At 36.5% G+C, this 22,117-nt stretch overlaps 1 protein-coding gene across 3 annotated transcripts in view; it reads right to left on the bottom strand.

The window, feature by feature from the left end:
* The window catches only part of DTNBP1 (dystrobrevin binding protein 1), a 156,053-nt gene that overhangs the window by 127,382 nt on the left and 6,554 nt on the right, over positions 1-22,117 (bottom strand). For 2 of the 3 annotated variants that reach the window (XM_017874513.1, XM_017874512.1), the window contains exons 2-4: positions 17,620-17,673; positions 16,853-16,903; positions 3,252-3,312 (exon numbers count right to left, since the gene is read on the bottom strand). In XM_017874513.1, coding sequence (XP_017730002.1) covers positions 3,252-3,312; positions 16,853-16,903; positions 17,620-17,673 — 166 coding nt within the window. Of the gene's footprint in view, positions 1-3,251; positions 3,313-8,833; positions 8,919-16,852; positions 16,904-17,619; positions 17,674-22,117 lie in introns of those variants that run through there. The other variant, XM_017874514.1, reaches the window with a different exon arrangement.

Below are 22,117 nucleotides of genomic sequence, written 5' to 3'. Positions count from 1 at the left end.
GATCTCAGCTCACTGCAAGCTCCGCCTCCCGGGTTCACGCCATTCTCCTGCCTCAGCCTCCCGAGTAGCTGGGACTACAGGCGCCCGCCACCTCGCCCGGCTAGTTTTTTGTATTTTTTAGTAGAGACGGGGTTTCACCATGTTAGCCAGGATGGTCCCGATCTCCTGACCTTGTGATCCACCCGTCTCGGCCTCTTTTAAAAGTGAGGTTAATCAATATTGATATATTTCCCCCAAATAATACAAAAGTCTTAGAATGCCTGAACGCTGATAATCTGCCTTCCATCTTACATGCTTTGTTATCTAGTATTATTATTCTATCATTTTAACCCCACAAATCAGACAACTGATATATATGTCCCCACTATTTGTTTAGATTTATCTATGTTTACCATTTTCTCTGTTCACTATTTCTTCCCACATCTCAGACCTATCTTCTAAAATTAGTTTCTTTTTTTCCTGAATTACATTCTTTAGTAGTTCTTTTATTGGACGATTACTGACAGAAAATCTGTTTTATCTGAGTATGTCTTGCTTTTACTCTAATTCTTGACAACAGTTTGAAAAGTGTGCTGTGGAACTCATTCATTTATAAGTGATCTGTCTTTTCTCTAGTTATTTTAAGATTTTCTCCTCTCCTTTAGAATTCTGTAGTTTTTGTTGTTGTTATTTTAGACAGAGTCTTGCTATTGCCCAGGCTGGAGTGCAGTGGCATGATCTCGGCTCACTGTAACCTCCACCTCCCCAGCTCAAGATATTCTCCTGCCTTAGCCTCCTGAGTAGCTGGGACTACAGGCACACGCCACCATGCTCAGCTAATTTTTGTATTTTTAGGAGAGACAGGGTTTCACCATGTTGGCCAGGCTGGTCTTAAACTGCTGACCTCAGGTGATCCACCCACCTTGGCCTACCAAAGTGCTGGGATTACAGGTGTGAGCCACTGTGCCCAACTGGGTTCTGTAGCTTCAGCATGAGGTGTCTAGGAATGGATTATTATATTGCTTGTTTGTTGTATTTTCTGGATCTGAGGATTTGCACATCTCATTTATGGAAAATTCTCAGACATTTTTCTTTTCCTACATTGTCTTTCCCTCATGCTCTTTCTAGAACTGTTTAGGTTTACTGGATATATTGGGCTCATACGAAACTGCAATTTTACAGATCAAAATTCATCAAATATTAGCAATCTCACTTGGTTCAACCTAAAGACATTTTTATAAGTGTTCTCTGCCTATCAATTCCTCTTTCATATTTTCCATTTTCTTTCTGAAATCCTTTCCGTGTACTCTTTGACTCTCTCTTCTACTTCACTCTTTCTTTCTTTGGCTGCCTCAAATTGCCTTTAAGCACATCTTTTGGGTTTGTAATTTCAATGACTCTAAAATATTTGATAGTGCCTTCTTCCTTACTCATCTTTAAGTCCATCTCTTATCTCTTGAAAGATTTTATATATAACTACTTAACAGTTAATGTTCAATAGTGCAGTATCTACAGTCCTTTGTGGGTCTAAATCTCACTCTTTGGTTCTGGTGACTCAAACTTTTGGTGGTTTACTTGTGTGCTTGCTAATATTTTGAGGACAGGGAGCCTGACTTAATCTGTGGAAATCTGAGGGACCTACGTTTAGACTGTTTCATCCATGGAGAATTTGCATTTGTTTTTGTTCGGTGTCAAATCTTTTTTTTTTTTTAGACAGAGTTTCACTCTGTCGCCCAGGCTGGAGTGCAGTGGCGCAATCTCAGCTCACGGTAACCTCCGCCTCCCAGGTTGAAGCGATTCTTCTGCCTCAGCCTCCTGAGTAGTTGGGATTACAGGCATGCGCCACCATGCCCGGCTAAGTTTTGTATTTTTATTAGAGATGGGGTTTCGTCATGTTGGCCAGGCTGGTCTCGAACTCCCGACCTCAGGTGATCCACCCGCCTCAGCCTCCCAAAGTGCTGGGAGTACAGTCATGAGCCACCGCGCCCAGCCAACTTTTTTATTTCTTAACTTAGAGATTCCTTGATCATGCAGGAAATATAACTTAGAACCCCATACTCCTATGAAGCCAATACCATGGTAACAAATCAAGAAAGGAGGCTATGCCAACTTGTTAGGAAGACAGACAGGTTTCCTTGTTGACTCCTTTAGCCAACAGGTACATTTTTTTCCCCTAGCTTAAGCTTTCACCGAGGGGATGTAGCCACCTCAAAGTCCAAAGAGCTTTATCAAAAGTCTCAGATTCAGATCCCCACAGACAAAGTCTCCTACTCCCACAGATCTCCAAAGCTTCTGTTTTAGTAGTTTGATCCCGACTGCCATGTTTTGTTTTGTTGTTTTAATGACTCTGATTTAAGTTCCCTGTTCTGTTTTGTTGTGTTGTTGGCCCTTTATGTTTCCCTTAATTTTTGTGAGCTTAATGTATATTAAAGAACTTTTAAAAAACATATCCAACATTTAAGTGTTTTATAGCTGTAGGGCTTTTCAAAGTATCTATTCTGCCTTACTATCAGAAACCTACATTTTCTTCTTCTCAGTAAGTTCTAAGAGAAATGCTAGTGTCTACATTTCATCATATATATTCCTGTGTTGTATATAATTATTACAGCTTCACTAATTTAGGTAAATGGTAAAGATAATCAGTCTAAATTTATTTAAAGTCAGAATTACAGAAATCATTTCAGAAAAAAATGAAGTTTGATTGACATCAACAACACCGAGGAGAGTATTTGATCTTGGCTAAGTACATTTACCAAGTCATTTAAATTACAAGACACTAGCGCTTAAAAATACTTTGTTCTTTTAAGTGAACTGAGGATGACCCCTGAAATTTTTGTATTTATTTGTTAGGCAAATTAATAATTTTGGATAGACTGAGCAAAGTTAAATTTTTTTGACCAAATAATAAGGAATTCTTAAATAGTGTGGAAAGAGATGTCTTATAAAGGGTAGAAAAAGATGTCTTATAATTTACATATATTGCAAATTCATCAGACTAAAATTCAGAGCATTATATCTACATAAAACAGGTATTTACCTATCCTTAGAATAAAAGTTATAAACTCTCTAGTTCAACTAAACTAAATTACTTGACAGAGAAATGATAAAAAGGTGCTTTATTCAGGGAGTTTCATAATCAACAACTAGATTCAATTTCAGATATCCTGCAAAACATTTTGACACAAACAATTATAAATTCAATTTTTTAAAAATGCCATTTAGCACTGAAAAAGGAAAGTTTGCCACGAGTATAAGATTAGCCAATTCTTTACCTCTCCAGCACTTGCACATTCTTTGGCTCTTCTGTGAAGTGCAGCCCATGTATCCTCATACCTAAAAAAAAGCAAAAAAAAATTTGAAATGCAAACCACACATTAAAAGGAAATACTATCTAAAGATGAATGTGGAATATCCTACAGTGCTGGAAAGGAAACACTCAAAAAATAATGGGGACATGTTGCAAGGACACATACGTCAACTTGATGGAGCTTCCAGTGGCCAAATCTGTGACAATTTGAGCAACAAAATACATAATGGTAGTAATGGATTATAACTCAAAGAATAAAACAAATATCCCTGAGTCCATGGTGATGTAAATAATTGAATAAATAAATCAATGACAGAGAAGAGAAAAACTTTTCCTTATAATAGAAACACAATTAGTAATTTTTTTTGTTTTTTTTGAGACGGAGTTTCACTCTGTCACCCAGGTTGGAGTGAAGTGGTGTGATCTTGGCTCACTGCAACCTCCATCTCCCAAGCAATTCTCCTGTCTCAGCCTCCCGAGTAGCTGGGATTACAGGTACATGCCATCACGCCTGGCTAATTTTTGTATTTTTAGTAGAGACAGGATTTCACCACATTGGCCAGGCTGCTCTCGAACTCCTGACCTCAGATGAGCTGCCTGCCTCGGCCTCCCAAAGTGCTGGGATTACAGGTGTGAGCCACCGCGCCCAGCCCCAATTAGTAATTTTAAAAGAAATTATGAGAAAAAAAACTCTAATTGGTAAACACAATAGTAATAATTGTTTTAAAAAGATTTTAATGGATGATGAAATCAGTGGGTAAAAGCACAAAAAGAAACAGGATATTTACACAGCCTCAAAGTATCTCCCCATAGGATAATCATTAACTAAAAGTGAGAAAACAGTGTTAACCGAGGAGAAACCTGGCAGTCATATCCTTAATAAAGTGATCAAAATTAATGTCAACAGTAATGAGACACATCAACATTATGTGCCTTCTGATGTGATGCACTGGGAAGGATATAATATTACTCTTCTGGTATTCTTGCCAAAACAGTACTAACTTATAGTTAATTACAAGGAAACAGAAAAATCCAAATTTATAGACATTTTGAAACATAATTGGCCAGTACTTTTTTTTTTTTTTTTTAAGACAGGTCTCACTCTGTCACCCAGGCTGGAGTGGTTGAGCTCACTGCAGCCTCAACCTCTTGGACTCAAGTGATCCACCCATCTCAGTCTCCCAAAGTGCTGAAATTACAGACATGAGCTACACCATGCCCGGCCTTGGCAAGTACTCTTCGAAAGTATTGAGGTCATGAAAGACAAAGACTAAAGAATTGTTCCATGTTAAAGAAGACAACAGAGTCATTTTGACTAAATATGATGTGTGATCCTGGATTGGATCCTAGTCCAGAAAAAAGGACACTGGTGGGATAATTGATGGAATTTGAATAAGGCCTATGGATTAAAGTATTTACTAATGTTAATTTTCTGGTTTGATCATTGTACTGTGGTTATATGAAATGCTAACATTGGGAAAGGTGAAATTGCTTGTTCTATTTTTGCAATTTTTTTGTAAACCTGAAATTATTTCAAAATGAGAAGTTAAAAAATAAAACTTCTAAACTACGATTCATTTGATTGCTGATGTAAAACCTGAATTCCCAATCTAAAAAATTCTAGCTATCCAGCCAATATTTCTCCAAACAGGAATACATATTTAATGAGTTCATATTGCCTCCCCTCATAGTCAGATTCACAATTTTTCTATTGAATTTAAGTAGGAAAATCAATCTGAATAATCCAGGTGATACTAGAGTCTACATGTGATGAAAATTAAGGTGGAAGGTCACACAAATAATACAGTCCTGCTGTCATTGTTGAATAACAGAAAGCTAAATTTTCTTGGATGTATAAGATTATGTAAGTATCAATTAAAATCAACAAGTATTTACTGAATGCCAAGCATTGTTAGGCACCAGAACTGCTGAGATAAATTTTACTTTTGCATCTTTGTTGTCCTGGTACTTAGCACAGAACCTAACACAGAAGAGACACATTAAATGTCTGTTGAGTGAAGAAACAGACTAATTATAAAATGAAAATTTAGGACTTCGTGGTAAAATTTTGTATCATTTTCTTAACTCAGTGGGAAAGAGAAAATTAATCCTTACTTGCCAAATTTAGACTCCAGATCATTCTTTTCATAATATCTCACCATTTCCTTTTCTCCCCATTATTATGTATGCTTTTCACATCCATCTTGCCATTATACAACACCCTTCCTCATTTCTACTTTCCTAGTTCAGCAACTAGTTCATGTATGACTTTCCTACTGTTTTCAGCATTCTCTAAACCTAGACTATCCCAACCATTCAAGTTCTCTGCTCTACTTTTATGCCATGAAGCAGTTTGAAGAAATGCATTAAATCCATTACAATGCTATCCAACCTCCCATGGGCCTTAGCTGCCAATCAGCACTTAAAAAAAATTTTATTGCTATTAGATTGTTCTCTGAAGTAGACACAGAGGGTGTTACACATCTCATGCTGCCTTGAAACTTACCCCATCCAATCACTTTCAACAGACATATGAACTTACTCCATTTTACTGAGATAAAGACACTGGATGTAAACTTCAATTTTTCTGTGTTCAAACTCAAACATCTTTAAAAATCACAAGTCAATGATGATGAAATGAAGAAGCCACATTCATAATGTGTAATTCTCACATTCAAATCGTTATTGAATATATTCTATGTATACTATGGGAAGACTAGTGGAAGAGTTCACAATACAGTTAGGAAGATGACCACACATGTAAATAATTACCTTACTTGGGAGACAAAGGAAAGGGCTAATTATATAGCATTAGAGCCATACGAACATAGGAAAGTAACTGTAGACTGTGTTGTACTACCCTCTTTAAAACATTATGACTTATGAAATAGAAGATGTTAGAGCAAGAAGCATCTAGAATCTGTCACCCTACCTAGACCACAATCACATTGGCAGAATCTGTCTGATGTAACTATTTTGGGATTCTAGAATCTATTAAAGGCTTGCAACTTCCAGGGGAAGATTTGGAGGGTAAACTGAGGTTCATTTCAGTCGATTTCAGGTTTTAGCACAATGGCAGCTACTCATCCACCACCCCAACCCCTGGACAGGCAGCCATGCACTTGTTCCTGAAGTAGCTTATACATGGCTTATGAAAGTCAAAGTGGGCCAATAAGGACCCTGTGCTCCAAACATCAGGGAGTCTGTGCTTTGATCACAATTGCTGCTTCTAATTAGGGAGATGCAGACACAGAGGCAGCAACTGTTGAAAACCCCTCCCGCTCTGGCTAGCAATTTTCAGAGGATTTAAAAGGCCAACGTCTGGTTTTGTCCCCTTTCTTTGTTCTCTTTTCCCTTTTGGAGAGCCAGACACTTAAAGATTAGGACATTCAATAACAGACGAAATTGTTTTTTGTTTTGTGGTGTGGTTTTTTTTTTTTTTTTTTTTGTCCCAAGATGGCTTACTAGGGACATCAAAAGCCAGTTTTTCTCAAAAAATAGATAAAAGTTACTGGTGAGTGGACAAATTCTAGACAGAAAACTGAGGGAAGGGAAGCAGGACCTGTCAGAGTGCCCATGGGAAGAAGCTGGGGTGCAGAAAAGGAAAGCAGCAAGAGTCTGGCAGAGATCGACCCTCAAGGACCTTGGAGCCCTGTGGAAAGGGTAGGTGGGAGTAGTTCTCTGCTCCCCTCACTCCTCCAACGATCTCCTGACCAACAAATTGTTGGAGAGTGCTCCTCTGCCCTTGTGACCCAGAGCAACACTATTGGTGGCGATTTGAAAACCTCCTGGGGCTGGAGAATCTGGTGGCCAACTCGTGTGTACAGGCATGTCCACACTACCCTCAGGTGCCAGATACCATACTCGTCGCTCATTGGCGGTGGGATGCTGCCCTGCCCAGGGATTCTCTGCCCTTGAGTCACCACACCACCAGATTCCCTGCAAACACACCCCACAAACCACGCTAACTTTGGCAAGCACAGGGAACCAGCAGTTCCCCAGGTAACTGTGAGATCTCTGGAGATCTAACCCCCTGCATGGGCCATCCCTAAGTGGAAGAGAGTGCGGCCCACCAAAAGCACCCCAGGGGACAAAGGAAATGCAGGCACAGTGCCAACCACTGCAAGAGGCAGTATCATCACCCAGGAATGGATGTGGGGAAGGGGTCATCTCCTGCATCCCCCTACACTGTTGCTGATGCAGCAGTGTTCTCCCTGCCAGGGGACAGTACATGCACTTGGACACACAACATATTTCATGCTTCTCGTGGCGGCTCCACTTCTACTGAAGGTGAGCCCTGCACAGCTCAAGCTTTCAGGAAGGGTGGGGCCCAACTCCCCTTCCCTACACAGAGCAGTAACATTCCGACAAGGGAAGACAAGTTACAGAGTTGCCTGCTCCCATCTGGAGGAAGAGACTCTCCCTGAGCCCATTTTGGTGGCAGCCCTCAGAGGAGTGAACCCGCAACCCGCAGACAGGAACCAAAGGAAAAAATCTTTATGAAATGAAGGTTGGGAGCCTTGTGATGGGGGCCTGATAGGAAGTGGATCACGTTCTTGCCAGCACAGGATGAGGAGTGGGTGTACCCACCCACCTTCTCCCCCAAGACCTTAGCACACCCCACCGGATCTCTTCCCATCACCATCCCCTGCCCGCTCAGGGCAGGTGCTTCCACCCAACGCCAGCCTACCTGCCAGCTCTTACTCTTAAGTGCCATCTACTGGACTGCAACCCGAACTGCACCACCAAATAAAAATCTGCTACAAAAAGGGCTTAGTGCTAGTCCACAAGATGAGCCCCCTGGGATCTCCACACCCTCAGCTCCATAGGAGATAAGGTGTTAGGTGTCAGCTCTTAGAGCCAATTCATCACTACAATAAGCATCATCTGAGAAAGCCACTGCACAGAAGCTATCCATAACCAAGGAACCCCTATAGCATTTTGGCTCTCTGGAAGAACCCAGAAACAAAGGCAAATGATAATACACAACATATACCACAGTCATACCCTTAAGGAAAAAAAGAAAAAACAAGTCACATCCAAATGATGGCAAAGTCAAAATAAAAAGAGACAGCTTCCTCAAATGAGAAGGAATTAGTGTAAGAACTCTGGCAGTACAAAAAGCCAGAGTGTTCTGGCACCTCAAAGGATCACATTAGCTCTCTAGCAATGGATCCTAACCAGACTGAAATGTATAGGATGGCAGATAAAGATTAAAAATACGTATTGCATCTAAATTCAACAAGATCCAAGAAAAAAGTTGAAATCCAATACAAAGAAACCAGAAAACCGATTCAGTATATGATAGACGAGATAGCTATATTAAGAGAGAAACAAATAGAACTGCTTGAATTCTAAAATTTACTAAAGGAATTTTAAAATATAGTTAATAGGCTAGACAAAGCAGAAGAAAGAATTACAGAGCCTGTAGACCAGTCATTCAAATTAACCAATGCAGACAAAAATAAAGAAAATGGAATTTCTAAAAAATGAACAAAGCCTTCAAGAAATATGGGATTATGTAAAGCAAACAAATCTTTCACTTACTAGCATTCCTGAGAGAGAAGAAAAAGCAAGCAACTTGGAAAACATATTTGAGGGAATAATCCAGGAAAATTTTCCCAATCTTGACAGAGAAGCTGAAATCTAGAATCAAGAAATTCAGAGACTCCTGTGAGATATTACATAAGATGACATCCCCAAGACATATAGTCATCAGACTAAGGTCAACATGAAAGCAAAAATCATAAAGAAAGCTAGAGAAAAGGGCTATATTACCTATAGAGGAAAACCCATCAGGCTAACAGTGGACTTCTCAGCTGAAGCTTTACACTCAGAAGAGACTGGGGGCCTATTTTTAGCCTCCTTAAAAAAAAAAAAACTTGCCAGCCAAGAATTTTATATCCTGTTCATCTAAGCTTCATAAACAAAGAAGAAATGAAATCTTTCCCAGACAAGCAAACACAAAGGGAATGTATCACCATCAGACTGGACCTACAGGAAATGCTCAACCGAGTTCTAAACATGGAAATGAAAGAATGATACCTGCTACCATAAAAGCACACATAAGCACAAAGCTCAGACCCTACAAAGCAATTACACAATCAAGATTACAAAGCAACTAGCTAACAACACTATTAAAGGAACAAAACTTCACATATCAATATTAACCTTGAAAGGAAACAGCCTAAATCCCCCACTTAAAAGAGACATAGTGGCAAGTTAGATTAAAAAAACAAGATCCAACCTTACCTTCAAGAGACCTATCTCATATGTAATGACACCCATAGGCTCAGAATAAAGGGATGGAAAATGAAAATGGAAAACAAAAAAGAGCAGAAGTTGCTACTCTTGTATCAGATAAAAAAAACTTTAAACCAAGAACAGTAAAAAAAAAAAAAAAAAAAAAAAAGAAGGGTACAACATAATGATAAAGAGCTCGATTCAATAAGAAGATATCGTATCCTAAATACATATGTACCCAACATCACAGGATCCAGATTTATAAACTACTACTAGAACCTAAAAAAAGAGATAGCCATACAATAACAGTGGGGGACTTCAACACCCTACCAGCAGCACTAGACAGATCATGGCACAAAACTAACAAAGATTTGGACATAAATTAGACTGTCAACCTAATGAACCTAATGGACATCTACAGAATACTCCACCCAACTACCACAGTATATACATTCTTCTCATCTGTGCATTGAACAGTCTGTAAAATTGACCACATGCTCAACCATAAGCAGGTCCGAATACATTCAAAACAATCAAAATCATATCAAGCATCTTCTCAGAGCACAGTGGAATAAAATCAAAATAAATACCAAGAGGAACCCTAAGAACCACATAAGTACATGGAAACTAAACAACCTGCTCCTGAATGACTTCTGGGTAAACAATGAAATTAAGGCAGAGATCAAAAAAATTAATTGAATCAAATGAAAATAAAGACACAACATACCAAAACCTCTGAGATACAGCAAAAGCAGTATTAAGAAGAAAATTTACAGTGCTCAATGCCTACAACAAAACACACAAAGATCTCAAATTAACAACCTAACACCACACTTAAAAGAACTAGAAAGACAAGAATTAAACCCAAAACTAGCAGAAGAAATAATTACGATCAGAGCAGAACTAAATGAAATTGAGACCAAAAAACCATACAAAGTATCAACAACACAAAAAGTTGATTATTTGAAAAGATAAACAAGATTGACAGACTGCTGGGTAGATTAACCAAGAAAAAAAGGAAAGAGATTCAAATAAGCACTATCAGAAATGACAAAAACGACACAACTGACACCGCAGAAAGACAAAAGATCAGAGACTACCAATAACATCTCTATGTGCACAAATTAGAAGACCTAGAGGAAACAGATTAATTCCAGAAACACATCACCTTCCAGAATGAATCAGAAAGAAATTGAAATTCTGAACAGACCAATAACAAGTTACAACATTCAATCAGTAATAAAAAAAAAAAAATCTACCAACCAAAAAAAGCCCTAGACCAGATGGATTTACGGCTAAATTCCACCAGATATGCAAAGAACTGGTACTGATCTTAGTGAAACTATTCCAAAAAACTGAAGAGGGGGGATTTCTCCTTCACCTCATTCTATGCAACTAGTATTATTCTGATTCCAAAACCTAGCAATGACATAACAAAAAAGGAAAACTACAGGTCAACATCCCTGATAAACACAGACACAGAAATTCTCAACAAAATGCTATCAAACCAAATCCAACAGCACATCTAAGAGAGAGTTCACCATGATCGAGTGGGTTTTATCCCTGGGATGCAAAGATGGTTCAACAAACACAAATCAATAAATGTGATTTATCACATAAACAGAGTTAAAAGCAAAAATAACATGATCTCAATAGACACAGAAAAGGCATTTGATAAAATTCAACATCGCTTCATAATGAAAATCCTCAACAAACAAGGCATCGAAGGAACATACCTGAAAATAAGAAGAGCCATATATGACAAACCCACAGCCAACATAATACTGAACGGGCAATAGTTGAAAGCATTCCCCCTAAGAACTGGAACAAGACAAGGATGTCCACTCCCACCACTCCTATTCAACATAATACTGGAAGTCCTAGCTGAAGCAATCAAGCATGAGAAAGAAATATAAGGTATCCAAATAGGAAAAGATGAAGACACATTAATTATCTCTGTTTGCTGACAACACGACTATATATCCAGAAAACCCTAAAGAATCCTCCAAAAGACTCATAGACCTGATAAATAACTTCAGTAACTTTTCAGCATACAAAAGCAATGTACAAAATCCATAACATCAACTCATTTGAAAACTAAAAAATAAAATTAAAAAATAAATAAAAATAAAATCACAGCATTTTTACACACCAACAACATTCAATCTGAGAACCAGATCAAGAACTCCATCACATTTACAACAGATAAATACACACACACACACACACACACACACACACACACCCACACACATATACAATACCCAGTATATATAACCAAGGAAGTAAAAGATCTCTACAAAGAGAACTGTAAAACACTGATGAAAGAAATCATAGATGACACAAATGGAAAAACATTCCATGCTCATGGATTAGAAGAGTCGATATCATTAAAATGACCACATTACCCAAAGCAATCTACAGATTCAATGCAATTCCCATCAAATTACCAATGCCATTTTCCACAAAATCAGAAAAAAAAAAATCTAAAATTCACATGGAACCAAAAAAAGAGCCTGAATAGCCAAAGCAAACCAAAGCAAAAAGAACAAACTTAGAAGCATCACATTACCTGACTTCAAACCACACTACAAGGCTATAGTAACCAAAACATCATAGTACTAGTATAAAAATAGACACACAGATCAATGGAACAGGACAGAGAACCCAGAAATAAAGTCACACAGCTACAACTAACTGATCTTCAACAACGTCAACAAAAATAAACAATGGGGAAAGGACATCCTACTCAATAAATGGTGCAAGGAAAACTGGCTAGCCATTTATGGATGAACAAAACTGGACCCCTACCTCTTATCATTTACAAAAATTAGCTCAAGATTAAAGACTTACGTGTAAGACCTCAAAGTATAAAAACTCTAGAAGAAAACCCAGAAAAAAACCCTTCTGGGCATTGGCCTAAGCAAAGAATTTATGACGAAGACCTCAAAAACAACTGCGACAAAATTGACAAATGGGACTTAAACTAAAGAGCTTCTGCACAGCAAAAGAAACAATTAACACAATAAACAGATAACCTACAGAATGAGAGAAAGTATTTGCAAACTATGCATCAACAAAAGACTAATATCCAGAATCTATAAGGAACTTAAAACAAATGAACAAGAAAAAACCCCATTAAAAAGTGAGCAAAGGATATGAATAGACTCTTCTCAAATGAAGACATACGAGCAGCCAACAAAGATGAAAAAAATGCTCAACATCACTAATCATCAGAGCAATGCAAATTAAAACCACAATGAGATACACACAATCTCATGCCAGTCAGATGTGAAAAATGATACATGAACTAAATGATAACATCAATACCATTACCATTTTTATCTACCAGTGGTAGATATAAAACAGAAAGGAACCAATAAGAAATTCTGGAGATTAAAAGTCTAATAACTGAAATGAATAATTCACTGGAGGAGTTCCAAAGCACATTTGAGTAGAAGAAAGAATCAACATGATTGAAGATAAAACAATTTAAATTATCAAAATTAACAAATGTTTACCTAGACTGACTAAGGAAAAAAAAAGATTCAAGTTACTAAAACTATAATGAAGTGGGACTATTACTATGAATCTTACAGCAATAAAAAGGATTATAAGAGAGTGCTATGAACAATGTATGCTAACAAACTGGATAAACTAGCTGAACTGGACAAATTCCCACAAACACAAAACACACCAAGACTGAATCCTGAAGAAATGAGAAATTTAATTAGTAATAAAAAACCTCAAGATGAAAAACCCTGGACTTGATTGCTTCACTGGTGAATTCTACCAAACATTTAAAAAAGAACCAACATCGACCATTCTGAAATTCTTTTAAAAAAGAAAATGAAGAGGAAGGAATAAATTCTAACTCATTCTATAAGCCAGCATTACTCTAATACCAAAGCCAAAGGCATACAAGAAAAGGAAACTACAGACCAATACTCCTTATGAATACTAACGCAAAAATCCTCAACAAAATACTGGCAAACTAAATTCTGCAGCATGTTGAAAGCATTATACACAATTTCCAAGTGGGATTTATTCCTGGAATGCAAGAATGGCTCAAAATATGAAAATCTGTCAATGTAATAATATACCAGATTGGTAGAACGAAAGGAAAAAAACACATGGTCATCCCAATTCAAGCAGAAAAATTATTTTAAAAAATTCAACATCCTTTCATGATAAAAACATTAAAACTAGAAGTAGAAGGGAACAATATCAACATAATAAAAATTCATAGTTAACATTATACTCAATGTTGAAAGACTGAAAGCTTTTCCTGTAAGATCAGGATCAAGAGAAGGAACAAGACAAGGATGCCTGCTCTTTCCAGTTCGACTCAACACAGTACTGGATGGTCTAGCCAGAGCAATTAGGCAAGAAAAAGAAAGAAAAGGCATTCAAATTGGAATGAATGAAGTAAAATGATCTCTATTCATAAATGATATGATCTTATATGCAGAAAACCCTGAAAGTTCCACACAAAAAACTATCAGGATAAAGGAACTCAGCAAAGTATGATACTAAATCAACACACAAGTCAGTTGTTTCTACATACTACCAATAAATAATTAAAAAAAGCAATTAAGAAAACAATTTCATATGTGATAGCAACAAAAAAAATACTTGGGAATTAACAAAGATGATGAAAGACTCACACAATGAAAACTACAAAACAATATTGAAAGAAATTAAAGAAGACATCAATAAATAGAAAAAGCACTCCATGTTAATGGATTGGAATACTTAACATTGTTATCTGTAATAAGCAAAATGACCACAGATTCAATTTAATCCCAATCGAAATCCCAATGACATTCTTTGCAAACAACAGAAAATACATCTTAAAATTCATATGAAATCTAAATGACCTTCAACAGCCAAAACAATCTTGACAAGAAAAACTCTTAGAAGAAAACACAGGGGAAAATCCTCACACTCATTAGAGTAGCTATAACAAAAAACAAGAAAATAGCGAGCACTGGTGAGGATAGGAAGAAATTAGAACCTTTATACAATACTGATGGGAAAGTAAAATGATACAGTCACTATGGAAAACAGTATGGTGTTTTCACAAAGAATAAAACACAGAATTACCATATGATCCAATAATTCTACAGCTGGGTATATACCCAAAGGAACTGAAAGCAAGGTGCCAAAAAGATACTTGTCACTCATGTTCCTAGCAGCATTATTTAGAACAGCCAAAAAGTGGAAGCAACTCAAGTGTCCATCAACAGATGAATAAACAAAATATGGTACATACTTACAACAGAACATTCAGCTTTTCAAAGAAAGAAAATTCTGACACATGCTACAACATAAACTTTGAAAACATTATGGTAAATGAAATAAGCCGGTCACACACAGAAGTACTTTATATGATGTTCCTAGAATAGTCAAATTCACAGAGAAAGAAAATAGAATGATGGTTGCCTGGGATGGAGAGGAGGGAGTAGAAATGAGAGTTGTTGGTTAATAGGTACAGAGTTTCCATTTTGCAAGATGGAAAGAGTTTTTGGGATTGGATGCACAACCATGTGAATATACTCAGCACTACTCAATTTAAGAATGGTTAAGACAAATTTTATGTTATGTATACTGCATTTTTAAAATTAAAAATAGGATTTAAATATTTGCTATTTAAAATGGTCTTTCCCACATTCAATTTTTGTTCCAATGGGAAAAGACTGTTTCAGAGCAATGTATGGACCCATTATTGAAACCCTCCTATAGATGTAAATTTTCCACATTAACTCCCAAAATGCAATGCCATCCCCAAAAAATACCACACAAAAAATCGATAGCTCTAACATAAATTTTCAGTAAAATGAAGCTATTTCAACTAAGTTTCTAGAGAAAACATAAAGATAAAATGTAAATAGTAAACAATATGTTACTGATTAATTTGTACTACACTTCCTTTCATGTTCATTTCTGTTCTTCACGCAACAAAACAAAGGAAGAAAATATCATATTAAGTACTTTTCACTTCAGAGAAGGAAAATCTCTAGATTTAGCAACCATAAAAAGAAACCCAATGAAGAACCAGAAAGGAGAAAGGAAAATGTAGGTATTAGAGATTGTGTCATAACAAATACAGATAAGGAAAAGCAGTACACCCTCTCCCACATACATGTTTACCACACATCTGCCAATGGCACATTAGTAAGCACAGAACTATGTATAATGACATACTTTAACCATATACTGTATTTATTTATTTATTTATTTATTTATTTATTTATTTATTTATTTATTGAGATGGAGTTTCGCTCTTGTTGCCCAGGCTGGAGGATAATGGCACGATCTCAGCTCACCGCAACCTCTGCCGAGACGACGCCATGGCACTCCAGTGATTCTCCTGCCTCAGAAGGGATTCTCCTGCCTCAGCCCCCCGAGTAGCTAGGATTACAGGCATGCACCACTAGGCCCAGCTAATTTTTGTATCTTTAGTAAGAGACAGGGTTTCACTATGTTGGCCAGGCTGGTCTCAAACTCCTGACATCAAGTGATCTGCCTGCCTCAACCTCCCAAAACGCTGGGATTACAGGCATGAGCAACCGTGACCGGCCTCATTGTGGTTTTGATTTGCGTTTCTGTGAAGACTAACAATGTTGAGCATCTTTCCATGTGCTTATTGGTTATCTGCATATCTTCTTTTGAGAAATGTCTATTCAAATTTTTTGTCTATTTCTTCATGGGGTTATTTGTCTTTTTATTGTTAAGTTATCAAAGTTCTTTATATATTCTGGATACATGTCGTTCCTCATATATATGATCTGCAAATGTTTTCTCACATTCTATGTTTTGTCACTTCACTATCTTGATGGCGTTGATGCACAAAAGTATTTAATTTTGACCAAGTCCATTGTGTCTAATTTTTATTTTGTTTGTGCTTTTGATGTTATATCTAAAAAGACCACATATTTTAATATTAACCTCCACATCAATAAAAGAATGGACTGGAAAAGAAATGACGTAAGAATCAAAGTGAAAAAACAAAATTATCGGGGCCTCAAATCCAGAATCATTTTTCTTATAACAAAGAAACGATACATATTATCAATAAACATAATAAAGTATTGACTTGTAAATACCATACTGATCTGTCTGCTCAAAGTTTGAATGGACTTTGTACTAATGAGTAGAAAGTGAAAGCTCTCAAGGAAGATAATACACAAATAATTCCCAATCACTGCATTAAAGTAAAATTTAGCTATTTTAAGGTTTTTAACCTATAAAATTAAAAGATATTTTTGGTCAGTAAAACAGTCAGAAGTATAACCTTCCTCTACAAATGAAAACACTTACCTGCTAAGTAATTCTAATCCAGCAGAGTACTTTGGCAAAAATGGAACAGTCCTGCCCAAAAGAAACACTTATTAAAACTGTTCTTGATTTAGCCAACTGAAAAAAAAAAGGTACATACAAGAATTTTGACATTGTCAATTGTAATATATTTTAAAGTCACTAATGACAATTATTAAACTTTTAGAGAAATGTGTTTTATTTCAGAGTTAATGTACTGTAACACACTATCAACCATCATTTTGCCCCAGAGATTGTCTTCAGCATACAATACAATAAATGATTTAATATAATGTTGGATAAGAACAAATACATAAGATCAAAGTTCATCTCTAGGTTGAAAATGAAATCTGGTCACATGCTTTACTTTATTAAAAAAATGGACAAACAGCACAATCCTGGTGTTTTCATATAAAACAGGTAACATAGCTAAAGAGGCTCATTTGCCAAGTAGTATATCATTATTAATTTGCTTTTCAATAATTCAGGACTTTTAATTTTGCTCTTATACAAATTAAAAATGACTAATTTTGATCAAATAATACTGATTGTCAGAGTAAAACAATTATACTTTACCATTTTTTCAACCATTTCACAATTTTATTGGAAAATTTTCTGTTACAAAATTTAGAAAGAACCAATAAATTATTTTGTAGTCAGATGCACTCAACAAATCTAAGGTTCATTAATATAATTACACAATTATGGACACAACCAAACGTTGTATGAAATTTAAGTCACAGTAACTTAAAATCTTAGCACAAGCTTACCTGGGTTTGCTTTTCACTTTTGCTTCTCTTGACTTGTCACTTAAAGTCTTCAGCCTATAATTCAATATAAAATATAATATTTTTACAAGTCAAGAGATTATTATTATTATTATTTTTTGAGACAGGGTCTCACTCTGTTGCCCAGGCTGGAGTGCAGTGACATGTACATGACTCACTGCAGCCTCAACCTCCTGGGCCCAAGTGATCCTCCCACCTCATCCTCCTGAGTAGCTGGGACTACAGTCACCCGCCACCAAGCCTGGGTAATTTCTTTTTTTATTTAGTGGAGACAGAGTCTGGCTATGTTGCCCAAGCTGGTCTCAAACCCCATGCCTCAAATGATCCTCCTGCCTCAGCCGCCTCCCAAAATGCTGGGATTACAGGCATGAGCCACCCCACCCAGCCCAGAGATTTTTCAACCACAAATTTTCACATGTTAAAATTTTAGGTCAGATAAGCTACTTTTGTTTTTTTAAGCAAGAATTAAGTACCTCAAAAGACAACAAATATTTGAGTGTTTACTATATGTTAGATACCACAAACGGAAAAATCTGTAGCAAATTTTTTTTTTTTTTTTTAAAGAGATGGTCTCACTTTGTTGCCCAGGCTAGAGTATAGTGGTGCGATTATAGCTTACTATAACCTCAAACTCTTGGGCTCAAGCAATCCTCCCACCTCAGCCTCCTGGGTAACAAGGACTATAGGTATGTGCCACCATGCCCAGCTACTTGTTTCACTTTTATTTTGGTCTCACTATGGTGCCCAATCTGGTCTCTAACTCCTGTCCTCAAGTGATCTTCCCACCTCAGCCCCCGCAAAGAGCTGGGATTACAGGTGTGCACAAGTAATCCCAGGCCTTATTTTCATATTCTCACTTATCTCAAGTCCCTTTTTTAGAAACAAAGATTCCTAAATGTGATCAGACCACAGAAACATAATTTATCTGGCATCTTTAGAAAAAGTAATGTTCCACATAGGAGAAATCAATAGGTAACAAAGATATCTAAGCAGCACACTTCATTAAGTAGATGCTACCCAGGCATTCAAATCTCTTTAAGCGCCCACGGTATTTGAAATTTTAGTGGAGAAAAGCTTTTAAAATATATCGCAAACTTCTTTCATTAAAGAGGATTTAGCATATCTCATTTAACATTTTGGGATAACTCAGGATCAGTATTAAGAACATCATTGACTGCATTTTGCAGCAAAACAGTACTCTTCCCTGATACTTCTAAGCTAGAAATGCATCTTCATCTATTAAGCTGAAACCAATCTATGGTAGCTTTGTGTCTGTTTGGGCTCTTATGTTTACCTTTCCTAAATTTTCTTTCTCTACCATTGGCCACCTGGCTGTCAGCTCTCACTCACTGCTTCTGCTAGCTATTTAACTCTAGCAGTCTCCTCCCCTCTACTTGCTGCTTTTAAATTATTGCACTGGAAAACAGATAAATGGGCTAGAGCTGCATATATAGAATTAACAGGCTCTTTTAAATGTAAAATATGATGTTCATAAACTATACAATATATTTTCACTTCACTGGTCCAGTTTTACTTTATTTTGGCTGTGGACTCTGTTACAGATAACTGAGGTTGCCAATAAGTGAGAGCTACAGTATGTGGTAATATGTAAAATGAGATATCATGTACACATTCTTCTCAATCACTTCAACAAATATTCATTTGTAAATAGAAACTGAAAATAGAGGCCACAGTACTACTGCTAGCCCCTACAAAGTCTTTGTAAAAACAGAAATGGTGTTCCTTCCTCCAGACACTTTACTACCATCAGCCAGAAACTGTCCTAATATACAAGTTGACTCTTGCATGAATGACTCAACTATGCATTGTACAGTGTACAACCTGCACAACTATGCCTGCTGGTTCTGAAACAGGATTCCATCTTTTCTGTCTATAATGTCTGATTAAGCACCATATGCGGACTTCTGATAAACTGCATTTTTTTAAACCAAATTAGAATGCCAATGTCATACAAAGAGTTTCATATTACTCTATGATCTTTTTCAAAAAATAAAATATTGACAAGATCAATTCCTCTGCAAAATTCAAAAGATTCAGCAATCTGTTTAATACAAAAGTAATTTGCATATTTCTCTAGATAAGTCTAGGAAATTATGTAAAAGTCTAATATAAATTTCTAAGCTTATCTTGGAAACTAGTAAATCTGGTTTAAACCAAGATTAAGCAAAAGCTAAGGAAAACAATTTTTATGGCCATGCTCTACCATTTGCACTATAAAATTTGATCAAAATATTTAGAACATCTTAGGCAAAATTATCCTAGTTATATACAGCAGTACATCATATTCAAAATGATTCTCGCATTATTTTTAGTGATTCAGGACAATTCTATACAGTTGAGGGTGAAAGGGAATTCCTAAGATCCTCTTTGGACTACTCTAATTATATGATCTAGCAAATCTCTAAGTTTGTATTTCAACTATTTATTTCTAAAACAAACTTTTAATTTCTTAATTGTAATATGCCAAGTTTGGGATTCTCTTCTCTGTCCCCCCATCTCCTCCCCGCCACCCACAAAAAGAAAAATCTAGTTTGAAATGAAAGGGAAAAAAGGAGTGTTACAGGAAACAGAAAGTAAAATTGTTGGAAGATTCAATAAAAGCTTTCCCACGTGGCTCTTTAACAGTCATGTTTTAAAAATTGGTCTTTAACCAAATTTAATGTGTCAAACTTATCTGATCTGGATTTGAACAAACCAACTGTAAAAAGTCATTTCTAAGAAGAAGACATCTGATTATGGACTGCATAATCGATAATATCAAAAAATTTGTGCTAATTTTATTAGCTATGATATCGGCATTGCATTTATGTAATGTGTTTCTTTTAGTGATGCAAGCTGACATATCACAGGTATAGTAGGCAAGTCTGACATTTACATTATAAATAAAGCGAGAGACAAGGCAAACATGGGAATATCTGAAAATTATTGAATCTGAGTTACTGATATATGTGGTTCATTGTGTTATTCTATTTGTCTGTGTGTGTTTGAAACTTTGTAAAAAGCAATTTTTTTTGAGACAGGGTCTTGCTGCATCACCCAGACTGGAGTGCAACAGAGCAATCATAGCTCACTGCAGTCTCAAGCTCCTGGCCTCAAGCGATCCTCCCACCTTAGCATCTCGAATAGCTGGGACTACAGGCTCACACCACCACACCTAGCTAGCTTTTAAAAATCCTTTGTAGAGACAGGGGTCTCCCAGTGTTGCCCAGGCTGGTCTTGAACTCTTGGGCTCAAGCTATCCTCCCACCTCAGCCTCCCCAAGTGCTGGGATTAGAAGCATGAACCACCATACCCAGCCAAAAAACATTTTTAATAACAAAAACAATCTTTTAGGTATTCATCTTTTCTCACTACATCTTCTCCAAATAAATTGCCAATGTGCCAAAATGCAGAAAAGAAACTGTTGAAGAAAACAAAGTAGCCGTAGGAAACTTGGAAATAGTCATCTTTTTCCCTGCTAAAAAACAAAGTAAAAAACAAAGTAGCTATAGGAAAGTAAAACAAATTTAAAAAAAAAAAAAATTAAAAAAAAAAAGTAGCTATAGGAAAGTTGAAAATAGTCATCTTTTTGCCTGCTAAACTTTCTTGTTTCCAACTATTAAGATGAAAAATACAAAAGATCAGATATACTTAAGAAAGTAATAAAAAACCAAAAAGGTACTTTCTGAAAAAACATCCTCAAAACCCAGAATTCACCTGAAATTAGCCCACTATTTTTATTTTGGGCTAACTCCAGTTTCTCTGGAGAACTTATTCTGTCCTAGAAACAATCCACTCATAAAGTCTGTTTAATGTCCTACAATATCATGACATGCTGTGAAGGGAATATTGATCCGGGGGAATATTCCAGTTTCCTCAAATGTAAAATGGTAGTATTATATTCAACCATAAAGATGTGCCAAAATAATTCAACAACATTCCAAATGTGACCTTGGTGGCATTCTGGAAACTACAGAGCTACTTTCAAATGAAAGTTATAATAAAGGTGATCCCCATCAAGAAAGTTGAGAAACCAGTGTACTACATTACTGGGCTAAGGTGAAATAAAGTAGAGGTTCCCAATGTGCCTACAAAAGGCTTGCCCAGCCCTATTCTTGGTCTTCTCCCAAGTACCATACACCCATGAACACATAAGTGCTGTGTGAGCTTATTAATATAGAGACTAAGTGAGCCATCTGACAATTATTTTCTACTGGCAACTTTCAAGTTCAAAGCACTAAACCTCAAATTCGTCATAATGTTCAATAATTTTATTTTTAGATCTCTCCAACAACTTCACCTTAATTTGACACTGGCATATTTATGTCTTTGATCTTTGTAGAAAATACTAAAATGGAGGCTTCTTACTGAAAAAGGGGGGTGATTCACAAAACTGCTTAGACAAAAGTGTAAAAGATGTAGATAAGCCTGGGCAACATGGCAAAATCCTGTCTCTACCAAATATACACAAATTAGCCAG

The sequence above is a fragment of the Rhinopithecus bieti genome, unplaced genomic scaffold (genome assembly GCF_001698545.2).
Source record: "Rhinopithecus bieti isolate Rb0 unplaced genomic scaffold, ASM169854v2 scaffold_7684, whole genome shotgun sequence".
In the NCBI taxonomy this organism is placed as follows: Eukaryota; Metazoa; Chordata; class Mammalia; order Primates; family Cercopithecidae; genus Rhinopithecus; species Rhinopithecus bieti.
The sequence above is the reverse complement of the archived record's forward strand: the minus strand, read 5'-3'. Positions and strand labels throughout refer to the sequence as shown.